We start from the raw sequence: 23509 nt of genomic DNA, 5'->3' as shown, positions 1-23509 counted from the left end.
TCAGGGCTGAGGCGGCGGGCACTGTCGGAGGGTCAGCGCTGAGGGAGGGGGCACTGTCGGAGGGTCAGCGCTGAGGGAGCGGGGTGCTGTCGGAGGGTCAGCGCTGAGGGAGCGAGCGCAGTCGGAGGGTCAGTGCTGAGGGAGCGGGCGCTGTCGGAGGGTCAGGGCTGAGGCGGCGGCACTGTCGGAGGGTCAGGGCTGAGGGAGCGGGCACTGTCGGAGGGTCAGGACTGAGGCAGCGGGCACTGTCGGAGGGTCAGCACTGAGGGAGCGAGCGCAGTCGGAGAGTCAGCGCTGAGGGAGCGGGTGCTGTCGGAGGGTCAGCGCTGAGGGAGCGGGCGCTGTCGAAAGGTCAGCGCTGAGGGAGCGGGGTGCTGTCGGAGGGTCAGCGCTGAGGGAGCGGGCACTGTCGGAGGGTCAGCGCTGAGGGAGCGGGGCGCAGTCGGAGGGTCAGTGCTGAGGGAGCGGGCACTGTCGGAGGGTCAGCGCTGAGGGAGCGGGCACTGTCGGAGGGTCAGCGCTGAGGGAGCGGGCGCTGTCGGAGGGTCAGCACTGAGGGAGCGAGCGCAGTCGGAGGGTCAGTGCTGAGGGAGCGGGCACTGTCGGAGGGTCAGTGCTGAGGGAGCGAGCGCAGTCGGAGGGTCAGTGCTGAGGGAGCGGGCACTGTCGGATGGTCAGTGCTGAGGGAGCGGGCGCAGTCGGAGGGTCAGTGCTGAGGGAGCGGGCACTGTCGGAGGGTCAGTGCTGAGGGAGCGAGCGCAGTCGGAGGGTCAGTGCTGAGGGAGCGGGCACTGTCGGAGGGTCAGTGCTGAGGGAGCGAGCGCAGTCGGAGGGTCAGTGCTGAGGGAGCGAGCGCAGTCGGAGGGTCAGTGCTGAGGGAACGGGCGCAGTCGGAGGGTCAGTGCTGAGGGAGCGGGCACTGTCGGAGGGTCAGTGCTGAGGGAGCGGGCGCTGTCGGAGGGTCAGCGCTGAGGGAGCGGGTGCTGTCGGAGGGTCAGCGCTGAGGGAGCGGGCGCTGTCGAAAGGTCAGCGCTGAGGGAGCGGGGTGCTGTCGGAGGGTCAGCGCTGAGGGAGCGGGGCGCTGTCGAAGGGTCAGCGCTGAGGGAGCGGGGTGCTGTCGGAGGGTCAGCGCTGAGGGAGCGGGCACTGTCGGAGGGTCAGCGCTGAGGGAGCGGGCACTGTCGGAGGGTCAGGGCCAAGGGAGCGGGCACTGTCGGAGGGTCAGCGCTGAGGGAGCGGGCACTGTCGGAGGGTCAGGGCCGAGGGAGCGGGCACTGTCGGAGGGTCAGGGCCGAGGGAGCGGGCACTGTCGGAATGTTCATGCTTCTGACTGACTCTGTCCTGACCTCTCCCCCTTCAGAGACGGTGAGTGGAGTCACTGCAAAAGATAAGGGCCAGGAGGATGAGTTGGATGAAAGTGAAGATGTGAAGGTGAGAATGGAGAGACCAAATGAGTTCACTCTGTTCCTGTCCCAAAGGCTGTGTGTTCAATAGAACCGCACCTTCCATCAACTCGTACCCCCCCCCCCCCAACCCCGGGGTTTTGTGGGGGTAGTGAGGAGTTTGGGACAGAGAATCTCAGCAGATCCTGAAGGGAGAGAGAGTGAGACACAGAGCTCACACTTCACCTCTGGTACAGTTCTTCAACTCACAGGAATCCAGCTTATGTCAGTTTGCCTGCGTCTCTGTGTCTGCCTCTTTCTCTCTCCGAATCTGACACTGTTTCTGCCTCTCTCTCTCTCTGTGTCTCTCTCCCTGTCTCTCTTACTCTCTCTCCTTCACCCCGTCTCTCTCTCTCTCTCTCTCCCTCTTCCCCAAATTGTCCCCGTCTATCTCACTCCCTCCCTGTCTCCGTCTCTCTCACTCCCTCCCTGTCTCTGTCTATCTCACTCCCTCCCTGTCTCCGTCTATCTCACTCCCTCCCTGTCTCCGTCTCTCTCACTGCCTCCCTGTCCCCAACTATCTCACTCCCTCTCTGTCTCCGTTTCTCTCACTCCCTCCCTGTCCCCATCTCTCTCACTGCCTCCCTGTCTCCGTCTCTCTCACGCCCTCTCTGTCTCCGTCTCTCTCACGCCCTCCCTGCCTCCGTCTCTCTCACGCCCTCTCTGTCTCCGTCTCTCTCACGCCCTCCCTGTCTCCGTCTCTCTCGCTCCCCTCCATGTCTCCGTCTCTCTCGCTCCCTCCATGTCTCCGTCTCTCTCGCTCCCACCATGTCTCCGTCTCTCTCACGCCCTCCCTGTCTCCGTCTCTCTCACTCCCTCCCTGTCTCCGTCTCTCTCACTCCCTCTCTGTCTCCGTCTCTCTCACGCCCTCCCTGTCTCCGTCTCTCTCACGCCCTCCCTGTCTCCGTCTCTCTCGCTCCCTCCATGTCTCCGTCTCTCTCGCTCCCACCATGTCTCCGTCTCTCTCACGCCCTCCCTGTCTCCGTCTCTCTCACGCCCTCCCTGTCTCCGTCTCTCTCACACCCTCCATGTCTCCGTCTCTCTCACGCCCTCCATGTCTCCGTCTCTCTCACTCCCTCCCTGTCCCCGTCTATCTCACTCCCTCCCTGTCCCCGTCTCTCTCACTCCCTCCCTGTCCCCGTCTCTCTCACTCTCTATTCACCCCCAGATCCATGTCTCTCTGTCTCCGCCCTCCCTTTCTGTCTCTCTCTCTGTCTCCCCACTTCGATGTCTCTCTCTCTCTCCCTCTGTTTCTAGTCTTCCCTTGCTCTCACTTTCTCTCTCCCTCCCTGTCACTTTCACTCTCTCACTATCTGTTTTGCTCTCTCTTTTTCACTGCTCTTCTGTTTTTATCTCTGTCTCTCATTCTCTCTGCATCTCTATCTTTGTCTATCATACTCTGCTTCTGATTCTCACTGTCTCTCTCTTTCCTTCAGTTGCTGTGCTTCTGGCTCTGTGTGACTCTCGGTTTCGGTGAGGGGGCGCGGAGTGAGGAGTGAATGGTGGGGATGGTGGGGGGTGTGAGGAGTGACTGGTGGGGATGGTGGGGGGTGTGAGGAGTGAACGGTTGGCGGGGGTGGGGGGTGTGAGGAGTGAACGGTTGGAGGGGGTGGGGGGTGTGAGGAGTGAACGGTTGGCGGGGGTGGGGGTTGTGAGGAGTGAACGGTTGGCGGGGGTGGGGTGTGTGAGGAGTGAACGGTTGGAGGGGGTGGGGGGTGTGAGGAGTGAACGGTTGGCGGGGGTGGGGGTTGTGAGGAGTGAACGGTTGGCGGGGGTGGGGTGTGTGAGGAGTGAACGGTTGGCGGGGGTGGGGGGTGTGAGGAGTGAACGGTTGGCGGGGGGGTGGGGGGTGTGAGGAGTGAACGGTTGGAGGGGGTGGGGGGTGTGAGGAGTGAACGGTTGGCGGGGGTGGGGGGTGTGAGGAGTGAACGGTTGGCGGGGGTGGGGTGTGTGAGGAGTGAACGGTTGGCGGGGGTGGGGGGGTGTGAGGAGTGAACGGTTGGCGGGGGTGGGGGGGTGTGAGGAGTGAACGGTTGGCGGGGGTGGGGGGTGTGAGGAGTGAACGGTTGGCGGGGGTGGGGGGTGTGAGGAGTGAACGGTTGGCGGGGGTGGGGGGTGTGAGGAGTGAACGGTTGGAGGGGGTGGGGGGTGTGAGGAGTGAACGGTTGGCGGGGGTGGGGGGTGTGAGGAGTGAACGGTTGGCGGGGGTGGGGGGTGTGAGGAGTGAACGGTTGGCGGGGGTGGGGGGTGTGAGGAGTGAACGGTTGGAGGGGGTGGGGGGTGTGAGGAGTGAACGGTTGGAGGGGGTGGGGGGTGTGAGGAGTGAACGGTTGGAGGGGGTGGGGGGTGTGAGGAGTGAACGGTTGGCGGGGGTGGGGGGTGTGAGGAGTGAACGGTTGGCGGGGGTGGGGGGTGTGAGGAGTGAACGGTTGGAGGGGGTGGGGGGTGTGAGGAGTGAACGGTTGGCGGGGGTGGGGGGTGTGAGGAGTGAACGGTTGGCGGGGGTGGGGGGTGTGAGGAGTGAACGGTTGGCGGGGGTGGGGGGTGTGAGGAGTGTACGGTTGGAGGGGGTGGGGGGTGTGAGGAGTGAACGGTTGGCGGGGGTGGGGTGCAGTTGTTGGTTTTCAGTCAGCAATGTTGGTCACGGTATGCACTGAGCCTGTACCGTCACCGTATGAGCTGCCTGTGTTTGTACAGAAGGTTCTGGAACAGCAGATGGAGAGCCATCGCGACGGACACCAGAAACAGCTGGCTCGCCTCAGAGACGACATCGAGGAGAAGCAGAAAACCATTGACGAGCTAAAGGAGTAAGCTGCTCGCTGCGTCTGCCTGTCCCCTCTGACTGGCTGCAGTCTGCACAGTGTCCTGTCTGCTTGTCAGACTACAGACTGCCTGCCTCTTTGCTCCTCTGTCTCTGTCTGCCTGCCACTGTCCATCTCCACCTGTCTGTCCATCACCCTGAGCAGGGTACAGTCTGTCTGCCTCTGTCAGTCTGCATGTGCAGTGCTCCATCCCGACCTGTCTGTCTGTCTCCATCCACAGCATCACCGAATACCCTGCATCACCTAATGTGATAAACATATCCCTCGGTCAGACCCACACTCGGAGCACCGTGCACAGTTCCCCGGTCTCTGTATCCCCCTCCCTCAGTCAGACCCACACTCGGAGCACCGTGCACAGTTCCCCGGTCTCCGTATCCCCCTCCCTCGGTCAGACCCACACTCTGAGCACCGTGCACAGTTCCCCGGTCTCTGTATCCCCCCTCCCTCGGTCAGACCCACACTCGGAGCACCGTGCACAGTTCCCCGGTCTCCGTATCCCCCTCCCTCGGTCAGACCCACACTCGGAGCACCGTGCACAGTTCCCCGGTCTCTGTATCCCCCTTCCTCGGTCAGACACACAGTCGGAGCACCGTGCACAGTTCCCCGGTCTCCGTATCCCCCTCCCTCGGTCAGACCCACACTCGGAGCATCGTGCACAGTTCCCCGGTCTCCGTATCCCCCTCCCTCAGTCAGACCCACACTCGGAGCATCGTGCACAGTTCCCCGGTCTCCGTATCCCCCTCCCTCGGTCAGACCCACACTCGGAGCACCGTGCATAGCTCCCCAGTCTCCGTATCACCCCTCTCCCTCGGTCAGACCCACACTCGGAGCATCGTGCACAGCTCCCCGGTCTCCGTATCCCCCTCCCTCAGTTAGACAAACACTCGGAGCACTGTGCACAGCTCCCTGTCTCTGTATCCCCCCCCCCCGACTCTGTTAGACCTGACTGCTGGGAGAGCTGATCCAAGGGAACACTGACTGATAGCAGATTATTCTTGCAGTTTGAACCAGAAACTGAAGCTGGAGCTGGAGAGGCTGAAGGCTGACCACGAGAAGCTGAAGAATGACCAGAGGGAGAAAAGCAAAAAGCTTCAGGAGCTCACGTGAGTTTTGGGGGCGGCCAAACTCCCCTTCCCTTCTGCACCGCCCTCTCCCGACTCCCATCCTGCTCCACCCCCAAAACCTTCCACCATCCCCTGGCCACAGGGCCATTTCTGAATGGGTGGAATGCCCAGATGTGGTTCAGAGCAGGCAATGGGCTGAGGAGTGATAGATGGAACTCACTTTGGATAAATGCAAGGTGTTGCCATAGGGAGGGGGTGCAAGGGGAAGGAGTGGTGTGACGGAGATAGGGAGGGGGTGTCGGGGGATGGAGAGAGTGATGGAGATAGGGAGGGGGTGTAGAGGATGGAGGGGGTGACGGAGATGGGGGGGGTGTAGGGGGACGGAGGGGGTGACGGAGATAGGGAGGTGGTGTCGGGGGATGGAGAGAGTGATGGAGATAGGTAGGGGCTGTAGGGGATGGAGGGGGTGACAGAGATGGAGGGGGGTGTAGGTGGACGGAGGGGCTGACGGAGATGGGGAGGGTGACGGAGATAGGGAGGGGGCACGGGGATGGAGGGGATGACGGAGATAGGGAGGGGGTGTAGGGGGACGGAGGGGGTGATGGAGATAGGGAGGGGGTGTAGGGGATGGAGCGGGTGACGGAGACAGGGAGGGGGTTTGGGGGATGGAGGGGGTGACGGAGACAGGGAGGGGGTGTAGGGGGATGGAGAGGGTGACGGAGATAGGGAGGGGATGGAGATGGTGACGGAGATAGGGAGGGGGTGTAGGGGGACGGAGGGGCTGACGGAGATGGGGGGGGGCAGGGGGACAGAGGTGGCGACGGAGATAGGGAGGTGGTGTAGGGGATGGAGGGGCTGACGGAGATAGGGAGGGGGTGTAGGGGGTGACAGAGATAGGGAGGGGGTGTAGGGTGATGGAGGGGGTGACGGAGATAGGGAGGGGGTGCAGGGGGACGGAGGGGGTGACGGAGATAGGGAGGGGGTGTAGGGGGAGACGGAGATAGGGAGGGGGTGTAGGGGGGTGATGGAGATAAGGAGGGGATGGAGGTGGTGACGGAGATAGGGAGGGGGTGTAGGGGGAGACGGAGATAGGGAGGGGGTGTAGGGGGGTGATGGAGATAGGGAGGGGATGGAGGTGGTGACGGAGATAGGGAGGGGGTGTAGCAGGAGACGGAGATAGGGAGGGGGGTAGGGGGGTGATGGAGATAGGGAGGGGATGGAGGTGGTGACAGAGATAGGGAGGGGGTGTAGCGGGAGACGGAGATAGGGAGGGGGTGTAGGGGGAGACGGAGATAGGGAGGGGGTATAGGGGGGTGATGGAGATAGGGAGGGGATGGAGGTGGTGACGGAGATAGGGAGGGGGTGTAGCGGGCTGGCGGGGGTGACAGAGATAGGGAGGGGGTGTAGGGGGATGGAGGGGGTGACGGAGATAGGGAGGGGGTTTAGGGGGGTGGCGGGGGTGATGGAGATAGGGAGGGGGTGTCGCGGGCTGGCGGGGGTGACGGAGATAGTCCCAGGTGACTGGGTGCTGGTGTGTAAATGACCCTTGTTGTCAGTGAGGAAATTGTGGGATGGGGTTCAGAGGGAAACCATCCAAACTGTGGGAAACAGAGCAGCACACAGCGTGGTGTTTACAGCAGAGGGGCTGAGAGGTGGGAGCGTACGGGTGAGATGGGGTGATGTTTTTGAAATGATAGGCGCTGAGAGACAGACAGAGAGATAGTGAAACACTGTGGGGGATGCTTCCTCTTCTGATGGACCATTGATTCGCTCCCACAGATTTCTGCATGATCGGCACGAGCAATCCAAACAGGATCTTAAAGGTCTCGAGGAGACTGTGGTAAGTGTCACAGAGAGCTTTACTGTGTATCTAACCCCGTGCTGTCCCTGTCCCTGGGGGTGTTTGCTGTAACTATTCCTGTTGACAGAATGTAAGTTTCTGATTTTGTTTTAATGTGATGTGCCGAGGGGCGTGTCGGTACCTCCGAAGTAATCTGTAGATGGAGTGTGTTTGTTCGGGGGACGGTGAACCCAAATCTGTCTCGACATCTCTCTCTCTTGTCCACCTTTAGGCACGAGAACTGCAGACTCTACACAACCTACGCAAACTTTTTGTTCAAGACCTCACGACCAGGGTCAGAAAAGTAAGTTGCTCTCTTCAACAAGCAGAGACCCCTTCCACCACAACCACCCCCCCCGCCGCCCCAGTAGACTGAGCACCTTCCAAACCCGAACCCCACCCCGTCAGACCGGAACAACAAGGGGCAGCAGACACAGGCGACAGCACCATCTTCCCACAAGTTCCGCTTTGTGACCTCTCTCACACACACACAGACACACACACACACAGACACACACACACAGACACACACTGACACACACACACACAGACTGACACACACACACACACAGACTCACACACACACAGACACACACACACAGACACACACTGACACACACACACACAGACTGACACACACACACACACAGACTCACACACACACACACACACACACACAGACACACACACAGACACAGACTGACACACACACACACACACACACACACTCACACACACACACACAGACTCACACACACACACAGACACACAAACACGCAGACACAATAACACACACACACACAGACACAATAACACACACACACTCACACAGACACACACATACAGACAGGGAGAATCCCGTGTGTTAGCTGATTCTGGGTAATACGTGTGTGTGTGTCTCTCTCTCCTCCCTGCCCACTCCTCCACCCCCACCCTGCAGAGCACAGAGATGGAACCTGACGACAGCGGGGGGAGCGTCTCCCAGAAACAGAAGATCTCATTTCTTGAGAACAACTTGGATCAGCTTACAAAGGTTCACAAACAGGTGAGGGTCGGCGGGGGGAGCGGGAAGGACAGGAGTGTTGGTGGGGGGGGGTACGGTGTCAGTGGCTGTGCATAGCGTGCCAGGGCCGGCAGGGGGACAGCCTGGAGGAAGGGCTGAATGGCCTCCGCCTGTTCCTGTGTGACAGGCTGAAGGAATGGGCTGAGTGGCCTCCTGCTGTTCCGTGTGTGACAGGCTTGAGGTGATGGGGCTGAATGGCCTCCTGCTGTTCCCTGTGTGACAGGCTGGAGGAATGGGGGCCGAATGGCCTACTGCTGTTCCTGGGGGACAGTCTGGAGATGGGGATGTTTTTTGTTGAGTGGCCTCAATGTGGACATTCATATGCTGCCTTCACATAGCGCCTACGTTAGAGTCAGAGTCAAACTCTGGACTAGAATATCACCAAACAAACTCTGTATTCATGACAAGCAACTAACTATTGCCTCAAATTGTTTGTATTTAAGAAGCATCTTAGAGGAGGAGAGAGAGGCAAGGAGAAAGGCAGAGGGCAGGAGCGGTTCAGGGGTAGGGTTCCAAATCTCAGGGCCCCATTGGGCTGAATTCACGGCCCCCAGTGGCAGAGCCATGGAAATCGAATCGGGCACTTCAGAGGCCAGGGCTGGAGGACGAGGCAGAGATATTGGAAGGTTGTAGGAGGGGACGGAGATAGGGAGGGGGTGTAGGGGGACGGAGGGGGTGAGCGAGATAGGGAGGGGGTGTAGGGGGACGGAGGGGGTGACCGAGATAGGGAGGGGGTGTAGGGGGACGGAGGGGGTGACCGAGATAGGGAGGGGGTGTAGGGGGACGGAGGGGGTGACCGAGATAGGGAGGGGGTGTAGGGGGACGGAGGGGGTGACCGAGATAGGGAGGGGGTGTAGGGGGACGGAGGGGGTGACCGAGATAGGGAGGGGGTGTAGGGGGACGGAGGGGGTGACGGAGATAGGGAGGGGGTGTAGGGGGATGGAGGGGGGTGATGGAGAAAGGGAGGGTGTGTAAGGGGACGGAGGGGGTGACAGAGATAGGGAGGGGGTGTAGGGGGATGGAGATAGGGAGGGGGTATAGGGGGTGACGGGGATAGGGAGGGGGTGTAGGGGGTGACGGGGATAGGGAGGGGGTGTAGGGGGTGACGGGGATAGGGAGGGGGGTGTAGGGGGATGGAGATAGGGAGGGGGTGCCCTCACCTTCCCAACGCCCACCATGTGCCTGTTATGTGGGGTTATTCGGTTCGCAGGGCACCAGGCTGCTGCAGTGGGAGCCTCCATCTAACCTCGCACTCTCCTCTCTTTTGTTTTCCCTTTTATATTCGCCTGCTGTCGTTCTTCTCCTACCTTCCCTGCTCCGTCCCCTTTGCTGCCTCCGCGCCAATTTCCAGGTGATGCGTTGGCACAATCAGGTACCTGTCTCCTTCCTCCTACACCTCTCCCTGCCTCCCCTGCCTGCTTCATCCCCTGCACCCCACATCCCTGCCCACTGCCTCCCTCAAACCTGCTCTCACCTTGCTGTGCTCTGAAGCCTGTGTCGCCCTGAGGTTTGCCGGTCACGGGCCAATTCGGAAACTGGTTTCATTTCAACTGTCTGCTTTTTAACCTTTCTCTCTCTGTCTCTCTTTTGCATCCCTCCTCCACGTGCCGCTCCATGCTGCACTCCCTCAGCGCTGACCCTCCGACAGTGCCCACTCCCTCAGCACTGACCCTCCGACAGTGCCCACCCCCTCAGCACTGACCCTCCGACAGTGCCCACCCCCTCAGCACTGACCCTCCGACAGTGCCCACTCCCTCAGCCCTGACCCTCCGACAGTGCCCGCTCCCTCAGCGCTGACCCTCTGACAGTGACCGCTCCCTCAGCACTGACCCTCATACAGTGCCCGCTCCCTCAGCGCTGACCCTCCAACAGTGTCCACTCCCTCACTATCTGACAGCATCCGCTCCCTCAGCGCTGACCCTCATACAGTGCCCGCTCCCTCAGCGCTGACCCTCCGACAGCGTCCGCTCCCTCAGCGCTGACCCTCATACAGTGCCCGCTCCCTCAGCGCTGACCCTCCGACAGTGCCCGCTCCCTCAGCGCTGACCCTCCGACAGCGTCCGCTCCCTCAGCGCTGACCCTCATACAGTGCCCGCTCCCTCAGCACTGACCCCCCGACAGCGCCCGCTCCCTCAGCACTGACCCTCCGACAGCGTCCGCTCCCTCAGCGCTGACCCTCATACAGCGCCCGCTCCCTCAGCACTGACCCTCCGACAGCGTCCGCTCCCCCAGCGCTGACCATCATACAGCGCCCGCTCCCTCAGCCCTGACTCTCCGACAGTGACAGCGCCCGCTCGCTCAGCACTGACCCTGTGACAGCGCCCGCTCCCTCAGCACTGACCCTCCGACAGCGTCCGCTCCCCCAGCGCTGACCATCATACAGCGCCCGCTCCCTCAGCCCTGACTCTCCGACAGTGACAGCGCCCGCTCGCTCAGCACTGACCCTCCGACAGTGCCCGCTCCCTCAGCCCTGACCCTGCAACAGTGACCGCTCCCTCAGCACTGACCCTGTGACAGCGCCCGCTCCCTCAGCACTGACCCTGTGACAGTGCCCGCTCCCTCAGCACTGACCCTCCGACAGTGCCCGCTCCCTCAGCACTGACCCTGCAACAGTGACCGCTCCCTCAGCACTGACCCTCCGACAGTGACCGCTCCCTCAGCACTGACCCTGCAACAGTGACCGCTCCCTCAGCGCTGACCCTCCAACAGCACCTGCTCCCTCAGCGCTGACCCTCCGACAGCACCCAATCCTTCAGCGCTGACCCTACAACAGTGCCCCACTCTCTCACCATCAGACAGCACCCACTCCCTCAGCGCTGACCCTCCAACAGCACCTGCTCTCTCAGCACTGACCCTACAAAGGTGCCCCACTCTCTCACCATCAGACAGCGCCCACTCCCTCAGCGCTGATCCTCTGACAGCACCCGATCCCTCAGCGCTGACCCTACAACAGTGCCCCACTCTCTCACCATCAGACAGCGCCCACTCCCTCAGCGCTGATCCTCTGACAGCACCCGATCCCTCAGCGCTGACCCTACAAAGGTGCCCCACTCTCTCACCATCGGACAGCGCCCACTCGGCGCTGATCCTCTGAGCGACAGTGCCTGCTCCACAGGGCTGACTCTTCAATAGTACAGTGCTGACCCTCTGACAGTACGGCGCTCCCTCAGTACTGACCCTCTGACAGTACAGCGCTCCCTCAGCGCTGACCCTCTGACAGTACAGCGCTCCCTCAGTACTGACCCTCTGACAGTACAGCGCTCCATCAGTGCTGACCCTCTGACAGTACAGCGCTCCCTCAGCACTGACCCTCTGACAGTACAGCGCTCCCTCAGCGCTGACCCTCTGACAGTACAGCGCTCCCTCAGCACTGACCCTCTGACAGTACAGCGCTCCCTCAGTGCTGACCCTCTGACAGTACAGCACTCCCTCAGTACTGACCCTCTGACAGTACGGCGCTCCCTCAGTACTGACCCTCTGACAGTACAGCGCTCCCTCAGCACTGACCCTCTGACAGTACGGCGCTACCTCAGTACTGACCCTCTGACAGTACGGCGCTCCCTCAGCACTGACCCTCTGACAGTACAGCGCTCCCTCAGCACTCACACTCTGACAGTACGGCGCTCCCTCAGCGCTGACCCTCTGACAGTACAGCGCTCCCTCAGCACTCACACTCTGACAGTACAGCGCTCCCTCAGCACTGACCCTCTGACAGTACAGCGCTCCCTCAGTACTGACCCTCTGACAGTACAGCGCTCCCTCAGCACTGACCCTCTGACAGTACAGCGCTCCATCAGTACTGACCCTCTGACAGTACGGCGCTCCCTCAGCACTGACCCTCTGACAGTACAGCGCCCCTTCAGCGCTGACCCTCTGACAGTGCAGCACTCCCTCAGCGCTGACCCTCTGACAGTACAGCGCTCCCTCAGTACTGACCCTCTGACAGTACAGCGCTCCCTCAGTACTGACCCTCTGACAGTACAGCGCTCCCTCAGTACTGACCCTCTGACAGTACAGCACTCCCTCAGTACTGACCCTCTGACAGTACAGCGCTCCCTCAGTACTGACCCTCTGACAGTGCGGCACTCCCTCAGTACTGACCCTCTGACAGTACAGCACTCCCTCAGTACTGACCCTCTGACAGTACAGCACTCTCTCTGACAGTACAGCGTTGATTCCCTGACCAGACGAGGGAATGTATGGTCTCTGTATTGAGAGTGCCCTGTGATTTGGGGGTAGGTGAGGGTTTATCATCGCCCTCTCTCTCACTCCGTCAGGAACTGTGCTCCCTTTGAGTGGTTGACCTGACGCTTCCCCCACCCCTTTTTCCTCCCTTTCACACTCCTCTCCTCCCCCAGCATGTTTCAGCACTCATGTATCATTTCATCTACCTTCTGGCTCGGACGCTGGGTCAGCGCTGAGGGAGCGCTGTGCTGTCAGAGGGTCAGCGCTGAGGGAGCGCTGTACTGTCAGAGGGTCAGCGCTGAGGGAGCGCTGTACTGTCAGAGGGTCAGCGCTGAGGGAGCGCTGTACTGTCAGAGGGTCAGTGCTGAGGGAGCGCTGTACTGTCAGAGGGTCAGTGCCGAGGGAGCGCTGTACTGTCAGAGGGTCAGTGCCGAGGGAGCGCTGTACTGTCAGAGGGTCAGTGCTGAGGGAGCGCTGTACTGTCAGAGGGTCAGCGCTGAGGGAGCGCTGTACTGTCAGAGGGTCAGTGCTGAGGGAGCGCTGTACTGTCAGAGGGTCAGCGCTGAGGGAGCGCTGTACTGTCAGAGGGTCAGTGCTGAGGGAGCGCTGTACTGTCAGAGGGTCAGCGCTGAGGGAGCGCTGTACTGTCAGAGGGTCAGCGCTGAGGGAGCGCTGTACTGTCAGAGTGTCAGGGCTGAAGGGGCGCTGTACTGTCGTCTGTTGGCCGTCTAGTGGCTCATCCCGTTCCTCCCTCCCTCCCTGCACACCCCCCCCGCCCCCGCCTCACTACGGTTCCAGCTGCCTGCTGTATAACCCCTCCCACCCCATTTGCCCCAGTAGCTGGGTATCGCTCTGAAACAAGATGCTTCTGTCTGGTGATGTGCCTTGTGCCTGCTTGTGCAATGTGAGGTGCTGTTTGTCACTGTCTCCCTCTCGGAATACGTCCAGCTCTCTTCGATTTCGTTTCTGTCCATGAACTCCGCATGTGCACGTTGAGGTTGGTGGGTGGTCTTCACACTGGGGCTGGCGGGGGAGGAGGGGGGGCTCTCCCCTCACAATTTGCTCTGACTATGTAAACACGTCACGCTGTAATTACAGGCTGCCGCCACCGGTGGCGATGTGGGACATGGGTCGTGCAGGCCAGACTGGGAAAGGGGTGACGGACTTCCTTCGCTCGGAGTTGGGTTGGTGGGGCCGGGGTGTGGGGGAACACTGAGCCAGCTCGGTTCGGGACAGTCAGTGCACGGGTGCCCATGGCTCTCTTTTCCCTATCGTCCAGAGGGCAAAGAGGAAGGCTGCCTGGCTCCTCCAGCCCGCTCAACAAGATCCTAGCTAATCTGATTAGCTTAGCTTCCCCTCCTGCCCCTCACCCCCACCACCCCAACCCCGAGATTTTAAAAAGTCATGAGGGGTATTTGTGTTTTTACACACAGAGGTGGTGTTGGGGGAGCGGTCCGTGTGCGGAACGAGCTGCCAGAGGAAGTGGTGGGTGTGGGTACAGTTACAGCATTTAAAAGACTTTCGAATAAGTGCATGGACAGGAAAGGTTTGGAGGCATATGGGTCTAGTTTGGGATTATGTTCAGCAAGGACTGGTCGGGCCGAAGGGTCTGTTTCCAAGCTGTCGGGCTCTGTGACTTGGCTTCCACCACATTTTGAGGACTTTGGGATGCCGGGGTTCAGATGATGAGGAGTAATGACACAAACGGGGCCTGTTTTCTGTAGAATTGAGGAGTCTGATGGGGTGATCTGATTGAAATCCTGAAAATATTAACAGGAGAAATGCAGGTTAGGTGAAGATAACCTCTTTGCACTGGCTGAGGGATTCTCGAATGAGGGGAAAATAGCTGACAATTACGGCCAGAGCATCCAGGAGAAATATTAGTGAGCATTTCTACGCACGAAAGGTGGCAGGGGGTTTGGAAATCCCTGCCACAAATGGCAGTGAATGCTGGGTCAGCTGTGAGTTTTAAGCTTCCCAAAACGCACCACCTCCCGCTTGCCCGGATTAAATTCCACCTGCCATTTCTCCGCCCAGTTTTCCCGACTGACCTTTATCCACAACTGCTGCAAGGTTGTTCAGCAAAGATGCTGAAGGGGGTGTGGGCAGCGACGGGCAGGCCGACGGAGTGAGGCCACAGCTCAGCCATGATCGTGTTGAATAGCGGAACAGGCTTGAGGGGCTGAATGGCCTACTCTTGTTCCTGGGAAGAGAGATGCAAAGGCTCACTGCCCTCTGAGAGACTAACCATCTCATCGCTGCCTTAAACAGGTGACCCTCTGCCTTTTAAACAGTGACCCCTGTTTCTAGAATCTCCCACAAGAGGAAACATCTCTCTCACAATCATAGTTTTGTCAGTACAGCGTAGGAACAGGCCCTTCAGCCCACTGTGTCCATGCCAGCCATGATGCCATTCCTAACCAATCCCATCTACCTGCACACAGTCTGTATCCCTCTATCACCCACCTGTTCATGTGTCTGTCTAAATGGCTCTGAAACATTGCTATCCTATCTGCTTCTACCACCTACTGAGTACAGGGAGTTGGGAGGGTCATGTTGGGGCTGTACAGGACGTCAGTCAGGGCCCCTTTTGGAATACTGCGTTTGATTCTGGTCTCCCTGCTGTTGGAAAGATGTTGTGAGGTTAGGTGTGTCGGCCATGTTAAATAGCCCAAAGTATCCAGGAATGTGCTGGCCCAGTGGGTTAGCCATGGGAATCGCCAGGTTACAGGGATAGGATCGGAGGAGTGGGTCTTGATAGGATGCCGTTCAGAGGGCCGGTGCAGACTCAATGGGCCATATTGCCTGCTTCCACACTGTAGGTATTCTATGAAAATTGAAAGGGTTCAGAAAAGATTTACAAGGATGTTGCCGGGTTGGAGGGAATGAGCTACAGTCAGGGGCTGGATTGGCTGGGGCTGTTTTTCCTGGAGAGTCGGAGGCTGAGGGGGTGACCTTATAAATGTTTATAAAATCATGAGGGGACATGGATAGGGTGAACAGCCACGGTCTTTTCCCCAGGGGTGGGAGAGTCCAAAACTAGAGGGGCATAGGTTTAAGGTGAGGAGGGGGAAGGGACCTGAGGGGGTAACATTTTCACACAGAGGGTGGTGCGTGTGTGGGACGAGCTGCCAGAGGGAGTGGGTGGGGGCTGGGACAGTGACAATGTTTAAAAGGCGTCTGGGTGGGGACGTGGGTAGGAGGAGGTTAGGGGGGGGTAGGGGGGACCAAATGCTGGCAAATTGGGATTGGATTAATTTAGGATATCTGGGTCAGCACGGATGGGTTGGGCCGAAGGGTCTGTTTCTGTGCTGTACAGCTGTATGACCCCGCCCCCCCCCCCGGCAGCATGTTCCAGGCACGGACCATCCTTGTGTAAAAAAAACTTTTGGTCTCACATCTCCTTTAAACATTTGCCCTTTCTCCTTAACCCCCATGCCCCCACAAATACGACATTTTCACCATTGGGAAAAAGACTCTGACTAGCTTCCCCATCCCTGCCTCTCCAAATGTTATAAACTTCTATCAGGTCACCCCTCAACCTACAACGCTCTGAAAAAAAAACACAATCCAAGTTTGTCCAGCCTCTTGTTACAGTTAAAACCCTCCAATCCAGGCAGCATCCTGGTAAGACTCTTCTGCACCCTTTCCAAAGCCTCCACATCCTTCCTCCAGTGCAGTGACCAGATTACTCCAAATGTGGCCGAACCAAAGTCCTATACACCTGCAACGTGGTTTCCCAGCTTTTATACTCAATGCCCTGACAAATGAATGCAAACGTGCCAAACGCCTCCCTTACCACCGTATCCACTTTCAGCCAGCTATGGACTTGCACCCCAAGATCCCTCTGTATATCAACGCTCCTAAGGGTCCTGCCGTTCACTTGCATTTGACCTCCCAAAATGCCTCACCTCATACCTGTCCAGATTAAACTCCATCAGCCGTTTCTCCACCCAACTTTCCGACTGATCCATATCCTGCTGTATCCTTTGACAGCCTTCCTCAACTATCCACAGCTCCTCCAACGTTGTTGCTGTCTGCAAACTTACTAATCAGACCGCTGACATTTTCATCCAAATCCTCTGTATATTACAAACATCAGGGGTCGCAGCACTGATCCTTGTGGAATACCACTGGTCATAGACCCCCGTTCAGAGAAAAACACCCCTCCAAAACCAGCCTCCGTCTTCTTTGGCCCAGCCAATTTTGAATCTGACTTCCCGAGTCACTGTGGATCCCATGTGACATAGAGTCACACAGCACAGAAAGAGACCCTGCGGCCGAGCCAGTCCGCACCAACCAGTTTCCCAAACTAAACCAGTCCCGCCTGCCTGCTCCCAGCCCATATCCCTCCAAACCTTTCCCTGTCTGTGTCAGGATTTTCATTCTTACACACGGATCACTCTCTGTGTAAACGTGAAGTTGCCCCTCCTGTCCTTTGTAAATCTGTCTCCTCTCACCTTAAAAATATGCCCCCCCTAGTCTTAAACTCCTCCACCCTAGGGAAAAGACCCTGGATATTTACCTTATCTATACCCCTCATGATTTTATAAACCTCCATAAGGCCACCCCCTCAGCCTCCTGTGGTTCAGTGAAAGAAGTCCCAGCCTCTCCCTAGAACTCAAACCCCTCCGTTCCCGGCCACATCCTGGTAAATCTCTCCTGAACCCCTCTCCAGTTTAATAACATCCTCCCTATAACAGGGAGACCAGAACTGGGCACAGATTCTCCAGAAGAGGCCTCACCAACGTCCCCTGTACAAACCCCCCCCCGCAACGTGACGTCCCTGACTCCTACATTTAAAGGGTCTGAGCGATGAAAGCGAGCGTGCCAAACGCCTCCTTCCCCGCCCTGACTACCCGTGACACAGACTCCAGTTATCTACCTGAAACCCCTCCGTCTCTCTGTTCTACAACACTACCCAAGGCCCTACTTTTAATTGTTCTGCCCCTGTTTGTTTTACCAAAATGCTGGACCAAGCTACCATGAGGGACCTCTCAAATGGTATAGTCAAGTCCACATACACAGCATCCACTGCCCTACCCTGCACAATAATCTTCATCACTCCCTCATAAAACCTCAATCAAATCTGAGGCAAGACCTCTCCAGCACAAAGCCGTGTTGACTACCCCTAATGAGTCAATTCTTTTCCAAATGCGAGGAAATCCTGTCCTCAAGAATCTTGTCCAATAATTTCCCAACCACAGACGTATGGCTCACTGTCCCGTAACTTCCCAGATTAGCCCTGCTGTCCTTCTGAAAACAGCCTCAGGATCTTGGAAAAGGGGAGGGAATAGCCTAGCAGTAGCAGTGTCAGAGTATTAATCCAGAAACCCAGATGATGTTGTGGGGACATGGGTTCGAATCCTGCCTGTGGCAGATGGTGGAATTTGAATTCAATGAAAACCCGGAATTAACAGTCTAATAATGACCATGAATTCATCCATTTGGTTCCCTAATATCTTTTAGAGAAGGAAACTGCCATCCTTACCTGGGCTGGCCTACATGTGACTCCAGACCCACAGCAATACAGTTGGCTCCCAACTGCCCTCCGGGCAATTAGGGATGGGCCATAAATGCCCGGCCTAGCCAGCGAAACCCACATAGCATGAATGAATCATAAAAAAAATTTTAAGCATGGCTAATCCACCACAGTTTGCACATCCCTGGAAACTACAGTGTAATTTAGCAGGGCCAAATCACCTCACCTACGCAGCCAATGACACACTGATCCCACAAATGGTTTCGAGGGCAGGGCAGTCTCATGGTGATTGTACAGGGCGATGCCACACCTGGAGGATTGTGTGCGGGGTTTTGGGGGTCTCCGTATCTGAGGAAGGACCTTCTGGCAACAGGGGGGAGTGCAGCAAAGGGTTTCCCACACTGATCCTTGGGATGACACAGACTGATGGATGGAGAGAGACTGGATCAGTTCAGATTATAATCACTGGGAGTTTAGAAGAATGAAGAGGGAGGGAGTCACATAGAAACCTGTAAAATTCTCACAGGACTAGACACGGTGGGGGAAAATGCAGGAAGGATGTTCCCGATGACTGGGAGGAGGGAGTCCAGAAACAGGAGCTCACGGTGTAAAGGAGACGGGATAGGACTGAGATGAGGAGTTCAGAGGGATGAAGTGGGGGGTAATTGGAACTAATGAGATTCCTGAGGGGCTTGAGGGGTGAAGCCCTCTGAGCTTGAACATGATGGGGTTTAAGTGGAGCAATGTTTCGGTCGTGCATGGACCAATCAATGTTTAAAGACAGATTCCTGGCCCCTCAGAGAATTGGGGAGCAGTGAGGTGGGTGCAGAGAGGGAATTGATGGGCTGAGTGGACTCCAGGGGCTGAATGACTTTGTTTTTGTCTGGGAATGTGACAAGGAGTTGACTGAACAAATTGCATTTCTCTCCTTGCTGATCAAACACCCCAACACGTCCGGCACCTTCCCCTTCTCCCTATACCCTCACTCATCCCTTTCTCCCCACTCACTCCTCCTCTTCTTCCCACTTTCTCCCTCTGTGCCCTAACCATCCCTCCTCCTCCCTCCTTTCCTTCCCCTCCCCTCCCACTTTCTCCCTCTGTGCGCTAACCATCCCTCCTCCTCCCTCCTTTCCTTCCCCTCCCCTCCCACTTTCTCCCTCTGTGCCCTGACCATCCCTCCTCCCCTCTCCTTTCCTTCCCTCCTCACCTACCCTTCCTCTTCTCCCCTCCCTCTGTGCCCTGACCATCCCTCCTCCCCTCTCCTTTCCTTCCCTCCTCACCTACCCTTCCTCTTCTCCCCTCCCTCTGTGCCCTAACCTTCCTCTCAAAGCTGGTTCATGATAATGCAGATCTTCGCTGTGAGCTCCCTAAGCTGGAGAAACGACTTCGAGCTACAGCTGACCGGGTCAAGGCGCTGGAGGGTGCACTGAAGGAGGCTAAGGAGGGTGCCATGAAGGACCGTCGGCGCTACCAGCTGGAGGTCGACCGCATCAAGGAGGTTGTGCGCTCGAAAAACACTCCACGGCGTTCACACTCCGCCCAGATCGGTGAGTGTCCACCGTCCCAACCCCCACCACGTACTGTCCCTGACTGTCACTGTGTGACTATCACTGTCATTGTCACTCTCACTGTCAGACTGGCACTTTCTGACTGTCACCATCATTGCCACTGTCCAACAGTCATTGCCATTCTCACTGTCTGACAGTCACTGTCCAATTGTCACCGTCATTCTCAATGTCTGTCACTGTCCGACTGTCACAGTCATACTCACTGTCTAGCTGCCACTGTCCGACAGTCAGTCATTTTCATTGTCTGACTGTCACTCTCACTGACTAACTGTCATGGTTATTCACAGGTCCGACTGTTACTGCCTGATTGTCACTGTCCGACTGTCACTGTAATTGCCACTCTCCAATTGTCACTGTCATTCTAACTGTCTAACTGGCACTGGTTGTCACTGCCACTGATTACCACGGTCCGACTGTCACTGTCATTCTCACTGACAGACTGTCACTGTCATTCTCACTGCCGGTCACTGTCAGTCTCACTGTCCGAATGTGACTGACAATCTCACTGTCTAACTGTCACTGTCATTTTTGCTGTCCGACTGTCACTGTCTGATTATCACAGTCATTGCCACTATCAGACCGTCACGGTCATTGCCACAGTCTGACTGTCACGGTCATTCTTACTTTCTGACTGTCACTGTCTGATTGTTACTGTCATTGCCACTGTCCAACTGTCAGTGATTGTCACGGTCATTCTCACTGTCCGACTGTCGCTATCACTGACGCTGTCTGACTGTGACTGTCGCGGCTGATTGATACTGTCATTACTGCTGTCCAACTGTCAGTGACATTCATACACTCCAAAAGCCACTGGTCAGGGAGTGATTAATTCTCCTTAGTGAGGTTATTCAAAACATTATGAAGGAGGCATCGCAGCAAACGCACTGTCTATATGAGGCAACACATGTCCTAGTGTACGCTTGTGTGTCTCTCTCTCCCTCTGTACCCATGCCGCTGATTCACAACAGTGTGTGCACATAACACCAAGGCATAACTCCCGAAAGGTGAATTCTCTTAAAGACCCGGGTTCGAATACAAAAGCGAGTGAGTGTGTGATTCTCTACGACGTTGAGCGAATTTGCTGAGCTGCCCCACAAACAGACGTGACATTGAATTGCCCACAACCATCAGTGTCATTTCATATTGAAGTGTGTGTGGGGTGGGGTGGGCTGGGCGAAGTTGACAATGTTTGAGATGGTTTCTTGTGAGAAAGAACCAGGAATGATCCCAAGATGCAAGAGAACAGCTGGTGCTCATGGCAGCCTGTGCTTACGGCTGGATTCCCACGGGAAGGGGAGTCGTGGGGAGGGCAGAAACAGACTGGAATTTGGATTGAAAGGCAAACAGCCAGCTGTGGAAACACCAATCGCTTGCCGCGCCGGGGCCAAAGAGTTAGCACAGACCTGATGGGCAGAACAGACTGTGACTCTGCACTCACAAAGTCATACAGGTCTACTGCACAGAACCCTTTGGCCCATCGCGTCGGTGCTGGTCAAAAGCAGCCACCTATTCTAATCCCCATTTCCCAGCTCTTGGCCCCATAGCCTTGTTATTGTGAGTGACCGTCTCAAAACTTCTTCAATGTTCTGAGGGGTTTCTGCCCCTCACAGGCAGCGAGTTCCAGATTCCCCATCACCCTCTGGGTCAATAACAAACCCTCACGTACCCACCCTCTGAACCACCTGCCCTTCACCTTTGATCTATGCCACTCCCTGGTCACCTATCCCTCAATCAGCGGGAAAATGTTTCTTCCTGTCAATGTGCCTCGAGATTTGAAACATCTCAGTCACGTCCCCCTCCCTAAGTCTCCTCTGATCCAAGGAAAACAATGCCAGTCTGTCCAATCTCCCTCCGTCTCCGAAACTCCCCAGTCCCAAGGAGCAACGTACTGGTGAATCCCCCTCACAACCCATCGATAATGTGGATTCCAGAACTGCGCACAGTACTCTCACCGGTGTGGTCCAATTCATGGTTTACACAGCCCCAGGGACACATCCCTGCTGTTAAGTCTGAGACTGTGTGTGTGTGTGTGTGTGTGTGTGTGTGTTACTCTCTCTCTCTCTCTCTCTCTTTCAGCCAAACCAGTCCGTCCGGGATATCACGCAGCCTGCTCCCCAGTCAGCACCCACGGGCTCCACCATCCAAATACCTGCACCTACAGCAACACGCTGTTTCAGACCTGCCACCCCATGTATGTACCAGGACTGGTGGAACACACCGGAGACAGATAGTAAGAGACATTCGGAGGACCCTCTGACAACGCCCGCACCCTCGGCACTGACCCTCCTGACGGCGCCCCGCTCCAACGGCGCCGACCCTCCCGACAGCGCCCCCTGCTCCCGACGGCGCCCCCTGCTCCTGGCGGCGCCCCGCTCCCACGGGGCCGACCCTCGCGACGGCGCCCCCGCTCCCGACGGCGGCGCCCCCGCTCCCACGGGGCCGACACTCCCGACTTGCCCTGCTCCCTCGGCGCCGACCCCTCCCGACGGCCCCCTGCCCCCGCTGCCGACGACGGCCCCGCCCCCTGCTCCCGACGACGGCGGCCCCCCGCCGCTCCCTATGACGGCGCCGACCCTCCCAACGGCGCCCCCCCCCCGGCTCCCGACGACAGCGCCGAACCTCCCGACGGCGCCCCCCACTGCTCCCGACCCTCCCGACGGCACCCCACTCCCTCGGCATAGGGAAGGTCAGTCTCAAGAGTGGCACTCCAGAAGGAGGTGTCATTGTTGTGTATGTTATCTTAGGCATGTTGGTGACGATCTGACCTCTCTCTCTCTCTCTGTGTCCCAGCGCTCCAAGTGGCAGCTGTTCGAGTGGGTCAGGGTCATCCAGAGACAGCTTCCGTGTGTGCCCGAGACAGATGTCGGACAACGGTGAGGGGCATTCTGCAGAACACAGTACCTGAGCTCATCTCTTACTGTTTAACTCAGTTTTAACTGGCGTGCAGGAGAGAGGGGATACACTGGGTGCGGGGAGGTAACAGGTGAGATTCAGGATCACACAGGAAGCTGACAGTATGGAGCTCAGTCTTGTACAGGGATGAAATAGTTCAGAACACAGTCTGTATTAAACACAGTGACAATGTGTGCAGGTTTAGCGATCAGAGGGACACAAAGTGCAGGCTGGGGCAGGACATGGTGGCAGCCGAAGGAATACTGTCCTCTTGGTTTGCTGATCAGCCTCTGCCTTTGTCTTTTGTCTTGTTTTTCTTCTCTCCCTCCTGCTTTCCATTTCCATCTCCCCCTTACCCTCGCTCTCTCTGACTCTCCCTTTCCCCATCTTTGCCTCTCTCCATCTCTCTTGGTCTCCCTCAGGAAATGCAACTGACATCAATGATAACAGGTGAGTGAGATCTTCAGTACAGTCTGTATCCCCCGCTGTCACGGTGCCCCTGTGAACCGTACTCCAGACCAGGCAACATCCTGGTAAATCTCCTCTGCACCGTTTCCAAAGCTTCCACAACCTTCCTGTCACGGGGCGACCAGAACTGCACGCAATATTCCAAATGAGGCCGCACTAGCGTTTTGTACAGTTACGGCTCCGCAACACAATCCCTCTACCAATAAAACCTAACACGCTGTAAGCCTTTTTAACAGCGCTATCAACCTGGGTGGCAACTTTCAGGGATCTATGGACATGGACACCAAGATCCCTCTGCACTTCCACACTACCAAGAATCTTTCCATTGACCCGGTATTCTGCCTTCCTATTATTCCTCCCAAAGAGAATCACCTCACATTTATCCATATTAAGCTCCATTTACCACCTTTCAGTCCAATTCTGCAGTTTATCCAAGTCTCCCTGCAACCTGTAACATTCTTCCACACTCTCCACCACTCCACCGACTTTAGTGTCATCTGCAAACTTACTAACCCATCCACCTATGCCTGCGTCCAAGTCATTTATAAAAAAATGACAAACAGCAGTGGTCCCAAAACAGATCCTTGACTCCAGGCTGAATATTTTCCATCAACCACCGCTCATTGACTTCTTACAGAAAGCCAGTTTCTAATCCAAACTGCTAAATCTCCCTCAATCCCGTG

The 23509-nt window shown here is 57.3% G+C and overlaps 1 protein-coding gene across 5 annotated transcripts in view; it reads left to right on the top strand.

The window, feature by feature from the left end:
* The window catches only part of LOC125448220 (kinesin heavy chain), a 94085-nt gene extending 70582 nt beyond the window's left edge, over positions 1-23503 (top strand). For 2 of the 5 annotated variants that reach the window (XM_059643915.1, XM_059643914.1), the window contains exons 18-28: positions 1361-1431; positions 4140-4249; positions 5266-5367; positions 7108-7168; positions 7401-7472; positions 8109-8213; positions 9583-9603; positions 19229-19445; positions 21543-21696; positions 22257-22339; positions 22781-23503. In XM_059643915.1, the coding sequence (XP_059499898.1) occupies positions 1361-1431; positions 4140-4249; positions 5266-5367; positions 7108-7168; positions 7401-7472; positions 8109-8213; positions 9583-9603; positions 19229-19445; positions 21543-21696; positions 22257-22339; positions 22781-22812 (1028 nt within the window). In that variant the 3' untranslated portion in view covers positions 22813-23503. The remainder of the gene's footprint in view (positions 1-1360; positions 1432-4139; positions 4250-5265; positions 5368-7107; positions 7169-7400; positions 7473-8108; positions 8214-9582; positions 9604-19228; positions 19446-21542; positions 21697-22256; positions 22340-22780) is intronic. The other 3 variants (XM_059643911.1, XM_059643913.1, XM_059643912.1) reach the window with 3 other exon arrangements.
* The last annotated feature ends 6 nt before the right edge of the window (positions 23504-23509 follow it).

Source organism: Stegostoma tigrinum, unplaced genomic scaffold (genome assembly GCF_030684315.1).
Source record: "Stegostoma tigrinum isolate sSteTig4 unplaced genomic scaffold, sSteTig4.hap1 scaffold_334, whole genome shotgun sequence".
In the NCBI taxonomy this organism is placed as follows: domain Eukaryota; kingdom Metazoa; phylum Chordata; class Chondrichthyes; order Orectolobiformes; family Stegostomatidae; genus Stegostoma; species Stegostoma tigrinum.
This window is presented reverse-complemented; position numbering and strand designations above follow the sequence as displayed.